Raw genomic sequence first — 7,818 nt, 5'->3', positions numbered from 1 at the left:
TGTGTGTGTATGTTCATGATCCAGACATTGGAAGAGAATGACAATGTTCGATAGAAATCCAACATCTGGTTTTCACATATCTCGGTATTACATGACATTCACTACAGCTCAAGGTAAAGGTGTGACTCAAGTCTATCCTCAGTGGTCTCATTGTGCATGTGTGTGTGTATTGCAGCCTTGTCCAGATGTGTTTTGGTTCCCAGTCTTCTCAGAGAAGGCCTGTGACGAAATAGTTGAGGAGATGGAGCACTACGGTTCTTGGTCTGGAGGCAAACATGAGGTCAGTACTGTTAACTCAGGTTCACTGAACACAGAGCTGCAGTCTACACACTGCAGGCACACATGTTTTTCTGTGGTTGTGTTCACACATCTTTGTAAGGGCAAGAATGTGTGAAGAATAATATAATGGCTGAAAAAAACGTATTCTTTTTATTTAGGCCTGAAATGATTCCTTAAGTAACTCAAATAATTTGATTACTTAAAATCCTTGATGCAAAATTCATGGCCACTCCGCATGGATTTTAATTACTAGCACACAACATGCTTCTCTGCAAATAGCAATGTTTTACAAACAAGCTTAATCGAAAGTTGTCGCGTTGTAGTGTAGGGGTGGGAAAAAGAATCGATTCTTAGATGCATAGCGATTCTCTCTAGAATGATTCAAAAAAATAATCAGAAAACAGAGTGACTGAAAGATGATGGGATGATGGACAACAACTTAGAGTTTAGGCAAGAGTGCACAAAGAAAAAAAATGGCAAAACGAAAAAAGTTGTGTGTGTGTACAGTATACACACATACACATATACACACATATACATATATATACATACATACACACATATATATACATATATACACATACATACACACATATATATACATATATATATACACACACATATATATACATATATACACATATATACATATACACACATATATACACATATATATACATATATACACATACATATATATATATATATATATATATATATATACACACACATATACATATATACATATGATATATCACACATATATATATATATATATACACAAGAAGTAGATATGTGTGTGTGTGTAATATATATATAGTGTGTATATATACAGTGGTGTGAAAAAGGGTTTGCCCTTCCTCATTTCCTGTTCCTTGCATGTTTGTCACACTTAACCCTCTATTGCATGTTGTTCCATATGGCAACAAAATCTTTTCTTAGTGTTTTTCACAATAAACCATGTAAAATGCATGTTTTTTGTTTAATTGTGTAAACAGGTTTTATTTTGAAGTTGTAATCATTTGATGACTTCACAACCCACAGAATCCTGTCCCCCCCCCCTTTTCGGACATGTGCCACACTAAAGTCAAGCTCCAGGATCAGCCAAAATGTCGTTGTTTTCTCAATTTAGATGCATTTCTTTGAAAAATAAAAAATCCAACTGTTATCTGGAATAAGTAAACTTTAATTTCATCATTTAAACCAGTTAAAATTTTGTATTTTTTCTGTAAAAGGCTAAAATTAATTTGTTGCCATATGGCAACATTATGCAAATATTGACGTGAAATCTGGACATTTTGCCTAATTGGCTCAATTGAATTACTATAACTTTAGGCTACTCTAACACTATGGTTGCAGTTATTTATAATGTTTTGAAAGAAAAACATGAAATGTATTTATATTATGTTATTCCAGCCATTTTGTAATTAATATATTATCTAAGTTATTAATTACACACTAATGTAAATGAATTGCTCAATAATAAAAATGAGTTATTCCAAAGGAAATCATGTTGACGCACTCAAATTACCTGTTGGTCCACTGACATTTATAGTCAATAAACCCTTCTAGTCTAAATAGAGAGGTTCTAAAGGAAGATTATGTATCAGAAATATGTTTTCAGTGGCCATATAGTTCAGTAATTGTAAGTTTAGTCAGTGTGTTGTGCTTATTTTGCCCCTAATCAAGTACATTTTATCCGTGTGTCTTCTTTCAGGTGTATATGACAGACTTATTACAGGTTATATTTAATAATTATCAAAAACAACAATTAAAACTAAACAATTTGACTGTAAACACACTGGGCTACATGTTGATACATATAAGTTGAATTTGTTTAGTAATTATTTCAATAAAAGCATGTTTTAAAGAATAATGGATTTTTTAGCACTTTCCACGAATGCGCGTTGTTGCCATATGGCAACAAATTACCAACTACCCCCCTTCAATTTTTTTTTTATTTTTTTTTTACAATACATTATTAAGCATCCTGGAGTAATAAAAACACATCAAGACATTTTTACCATGTTTAGAAAATAATTCATGCAATAGAGGGTTAAGGTTTCGGAACATCAAACCAATTTAACAATATAATAGTCAAGGACAACACAAGTAAACACAAAATGCAATTGTAAATGAAGGTGTTTGTATTAAAGGTGAAAAAAAATCCAAACCATCATGGCCCCGTGTGAAAAAGTGATTGCCCCCTTGTTAAAACATACTATAACTGGGGTGTCCACACCTGAGTTCAATTTCTCTAGCCACACAGGCCTGATTATGCCACACCTGTTAACAATCAAGGCATCCTTAAATAGGAGTCGCTTGACACAGTAAGGTCCACCAGAAGATCCTTAAGCTACACATCATGCCGAGACCCAAAGAAATTCAGGAACAATTGAGAAAGAAAGTAATTGAGATCTATCAGTCTGGAAAGGGTTATAAAGCCGTTTCCAAAGCTTTGGGAATCCAGCGAACCACAGTGAGAGCCATTATTCACAATGGCGAAGACATGGAACAGTGGTGAACCTTCCAGGAGTGGCCGGCCGCCCAAAATTACCCAAAAGCGCAGCGACGACTCATCCAAGAGGTCACAAAAGACCCACAACAACGTCCAAAGAACTGCAGGTCACTTGCTCAGTTAAGGTCAGCGTTTATGCCTCCACCATCAGGAAAACGGGCAAAAATGGCCTGCACGGCAGAGTTCCAAGGAGAAAACCACTGGAGCAAAAAGAACACAAAGCTCGTCTCAATTTTCACAACACATCTTGATGATCCCCAGCTTTTGGGACAACATTCTGTGGACCGATGAGACAAAAGTGGAACTCTTTGGAAGGTGTGTGTCCCTATATCTGGCGTAGAAGGAACATGCATTTCATAAAAAGAACATTTACAACAGTAAATATGGTGGTGGTATGTGTGTGTCTGGGGCTGTTTTGCTGCTTCAGGACCTGGAAGACTGCGATAAAAGGAACTATGAATTCTGCGGTCTACCAAGAGATCCTGAAGGAGAATGTCCGACCATCTGTTCGTGTACTCAAGCTGAAACGAAATTGGGTTCTGCAGCAGGACAATGATTAAACACACCAGCAAGTCCACCACCGAATGGCTGAAGAAAAACAAAATGAAGACTTTGGAGTGGGCTAGCCAAAGTCTGATCTGAATCCTATTGAGATGTTGTGCTATGACCTAAAAAGGCCGGTCATGCTCGAAAACCCTCTAATGTAACTGAATTAGGACAATTCTGCAAAGATGAGTGTGCCAAAATTCTCCAGGACGCGTAAAAGCCTCATTGCACGTTTAGCAAACGCTTGGTTGCAGTTGTTGCACGCTAAGGGTGGCCAACCAGTTATTAGGTTTAGGGGGCAATCACTTTTTCACAAGGGCCATGATGGTTTGGATTTTTTTTCACCTTAATAATAAACACCTTTATTACAAATTGCATTTTGTGTTTACTTGTGTTGTCCTTGACTATTGTTTTAAATTGGTTTGATGTTCCGAAACACTTAAGTGTGACAAACATGCAAGGAAAAGGAAATGAGGAAGGGGGCAAAAACTTTTTCACACCACTGTATATAATGTTACACACACACACACACACACCACACACCACACACACACACACACACACACACACACACACACACACACCCACACACACACAACACACACACACACACACACACACACCTGCTTCTTTATCACGATACCTCTGACCACCTCCATGTTCATGTTCTAAGAAGCCAATTATCCACCTTTAAACATGACTGAGCCTCTGACATGAGGGGATGAAAAAGATTTACAATTCGGCATAAACAATTTACTTTTGGCAAGAGAATTAGGGGCTTGGTGGTCCATGCAGCCAGTGCTTGAAAATATTAGCATCTATCCGTGTTTTTGTATGCAATTTAGAAATAAAAATGTTGCTTTTTCTAAAAAGGAAACCTCTTTTGTATATTTGCTGTTTACTATAAAGCAAAAGCATTTCTTATCCGATTACTCAATGGCATAATCGGTAGAATACTCAAATATTAAAATAATCGATAGTTGCAGCCTTTCATTTATTTACTTTAACTATTACTTGAACTACTTTATTTATTTTTTGATTATAAATAGAAAACAAAATGTGAACAATATGGTACAAATGCACTTATCAAGTTGTCAAAGCTAAAGATGTCCTCTTCACTACTTTTGTCTTAACAGTTAAACAAGACCAAGTGTTTTCAGCCATGCTGGCAGCTCTGTGGGATTATGCTAAAGGAAAACCAGTGCTTTGAGTTAAAAGCTAACATCAGCATGCTAACCTACCATAGTGTGTAAGAATGCTAACATTTGCTAATGCCGCTAGCATGGCTAAGAAATTAAATTACTTAATAATAGTTAATAATATGAGGTTGATAAAAAATGCTCAAACTTTTGGCATATTAATTAACTAAAGCTTTCTTGTTCCAATGGTTGCCTCTCGACAAACTAATTATTTTAGTACTAAATAACACCTATCAAAAATGTGTGACAATAGGTTGCCTGTCTATTACTGCACACATAATTTCCAGGAATGGTTGCTCACAGTCAGCACAGTTTGAAACACCAAGGCTCATTTTCTAACCTTCAGAAGAATCCATTTGCTGTAATTTATTCAGTATGCATTAAAAAACTTTCATCACTTTTTAATTGCCTGAGTAATTATCATAGCAAAGATGAAGCCTTTAATGTCTCGTTGTGGTTAAGTGTTGTAATTAATCTAACCCAGACACCAATAGATTGAAGTGGACGAAAGGAAATAATCCTCCACATTGCCTTGTAAACTTGCAACAGCCATGTGTTTGTTGTCTTTAATGGCTGGGGGAGCAGTTACTTTCAAGCTACCTTACTAACACCTTTTTGTGTTCTGTGTTTGCCGGATGTAGGGAGTAGTAAGAAGACTTTTTTTTCCTTTAGCCACTTTTAACATTGTCATATTTTATATAGTATATATCACGCACAATCTGGCACACTGACACAGGACTGATGTTCACAGTACTGTTTCACAAACCACCATCCACTCTAGATCCATCATTTAAATGGAATCAAGTAAATGGTTATGATATGGTGTTTTATGTTCATGGTGTCTATTTAATGTGGCCTGTTTTATGTAGTTTGAAATTGGTAAATTAATGTGTCTAAAAGTTTGCCTGGGAGACCAAATGTGTACAGATACGTTGACTAATTGTTTGGAAAAAAGGCTGATGGGTCATTAAGCCTCATGCAGACAGACAACAGTACAGCGGTTTTAATGACACACACAAACGTACACAGAAGACACATCGTCATCATCATTACATTGTGATTGCACACATGGAGGATGGTGGGTCATTTGTTCCATCCGCAGTGTGCTTTATTTTCTCTTTTTTTCTCTCTCAGGACAAGCGGATCTCCGGCGGCTATGAGACTGTGCCGACGGATGACATTCATATGAAGCAAATCAGCTATGAAAAAGAGTGGCTACACTTCATCCGAGAGTTTATATCGCCCATCACATTAAAAGTTTTCTCCGGATACTTTACTAAGGTTAGTGCAAGAAAGATTGACAGTGAACACCACCTGTATTTGCCCAAAAGCTAAAACTGAAGAAAATGTTAGAACCTGTTTTCACATGTACAGTGAATAGCAATGGATGACAGGGTTTCACTTGGATATGTTCAAGAGTACCCTGACTGTCAGCTAACTTGACGTATGTATGCGCTTCTTCACAGGGTTACGCTTTAATGAACTTTGTGGTAAAATACACGCCTGAGAGGCAAGCGTACTTGAGGCCCCATCATGACTCCTCCACCTTCACCATCAACATCGCCCTCAATAACAAAGACACAGACTTTCAGGTAAGGAGTTGAATTAACTGGCAGATGAGGCATGCGGATATGCATCTGGGCTGGATCAAATCTGATTTAATGTGAGATTTCCCACTTACATCATCTTCCTAATATTCTTGTTAACCCTGTGACATATTTCACAATGAATCGCATTTTTAAAGTCTCAACCATATGTTATCACCTTCCCTTTCTTTTATTAGGGTGGGGGCTGCCGTTTCCATAGGTACAACTGCTCCATAGACTCACCAAGGAAAGGCTGGAGCTTCATGCATCCAGGACGCCTGACTCACCTCCACGAAGGCCTGCCTACCACCAATGGCACCCGCTACATTGCAGTGTCTTTCATCGACCCTTGAAGTGTCTGATTATAATGTAAATTAGTATTTTGACGTCGCTTTACTCATTGTTTGTTTTGATTTGTCATTTGATGTATGTTTTGCTAATGCAATTCTATTTTAAAGCAAACGCTTAAAATGAATAAATAATTGCATTAAAGGAATCTCTGTCAAACAGAGTGTAGAGTGGAAAGGAAAGTGACAAAAGTAATTCACACTTTAGATACACAATAATTACAAAAGAAAAAGATGCTAGGAGGAGGGTATGCACACATGTTCCACACTTTTATTTCCATTGAACAATTTGTTTTTAGAATAAAAAACAACATCCTACCTGGAATCATTGGAAGTGGCAGGAGCTGATTGGATTACACTTCACTGGAGTTGTACCTTGTACGATTTCAAGTGTAGCGGGTCATGACTTTCACAAAATTGATTTAACATTGTCATCATTAACACGCACTGGTTGATTTGCTAGCTGTGCCATGCTAGCATGCAGATGACGGTTGTGTATCTATTTGTGTTTCAGGTAAAATGTCACTGAAGGCCTTAATACTATAAAAAGTTATTTCTTCAAAAGTTACTACTGGTGCTTATTAAAACTCCATGTTTCTACTTGTTAGATTTAAGTCAATATTTGGTGGAGTGTTTCCATTTGTGATTAGTTTGATACATGTCCAGTGAAAATTAAATCTATTTTTGGAATTTTGCACACCAGGAAAACAAATGAAATTCAATATTCTGTTTTACTTGAAAGGTTTTTCTTCTTTTTGAAATTGATAACATTTGTTAGCTTTCCTATAAAAACATTGTGTGTAAATGGATTTTCAAACTCAGCAAGTTGTTTAACTTATTGTCAAAATGTAATAAAAGTCTATTAAAAAAAATATTTGTATTATTTTGATTGATTATCAGCAATATTACAACAAACAATTTGAAAGCACACAATAGTCCTTTTATACAAACCCCGCATACAGTAACTTTGGACACTCAACACCAACAAATTCGGTCTTCTATGTTGATTCTTCTGGCAGAAGCAAAGCAATGTCTGGAACACATCACTCACCACTGCAGACGGCTTTATTGTGTCATCACTGTAACAGTTCATCTGTGAAGTTCATCTTCTTCAAATATGTAACATGTAGAAACAATTAGGCCTGGTCTGGATTGGAGTAGAACTGGAGTGTTGGGGGTGTGGTTTGATGATGTACATCAGTGCAGATGTAGTTCAGTTTACCTTAGGGGCTCAGTGCAAACATGTAAATGCAACCTTATCAAAAGGACACAGATGGGGGTTGTAAGACTGATGACAGAACAGAGGGGGGTGGGAAGTGGAAGGTGGGGCGTACAGAAAACTT

The 7,818-nt window shown here is 36.8% G+C and overlaps 1 protein-coding gene across 2 annotated transcripts in view; it reads left to right on the top strand.

Annotated features, from left to right (window-relative positions):
- Window positions 1-7,261, top strand: part of plod2 (procollagen-lysine, 2-oxoglutarate 5-dioxygenase 2) — a 36,373-nt gene extending 29,112 nt beyond the window's left edge. For both annotated transcript variants that reach the window (XM_032503943.1, XM_032503942.1), the window contains 4 exons: window positions 176-280; window positions 5,677-5,823; window positions 6,009-6,134; window positions 6,326-7,261. In XM_032503943.1, coding sequence (XP_032359834.1) covers window positions 176-280; window positions 5,677-5,823; window positions 6,009-6,134; window positions 6,326-6,481 — 534 coding nt within the window. In that variant the 3' untranslated portion in view covers window positions 6,482-7,261. The remainder of the gene's footprint in view (window positions 1-175; window positions 281-5,676; window positions 5,824-6,008; window positions 6,135-6,325) is intronic.
- Window positions 7,262-7,818: the final 557 nt, after the last annotated feature.

Source organism: Etheostoma spectabile, chromosome 22 (assembly GCF_008692095.1).
Source record: "Etheostoma spectabile isolate EspeVRDwgs_2016 chromosome 22, UIUC_Espe_1.0, whole genome shotgun sequence".
Taxonomy (NCBI): Eukaryota; Metazoa; Chordata; class Actinopteri; order Perciformes; family Percidae; genus Etheostoma; species Etheostoma spectabile.
This window is presented reverse-complemented; position numbering and strand designations above follow the sequence as displayed.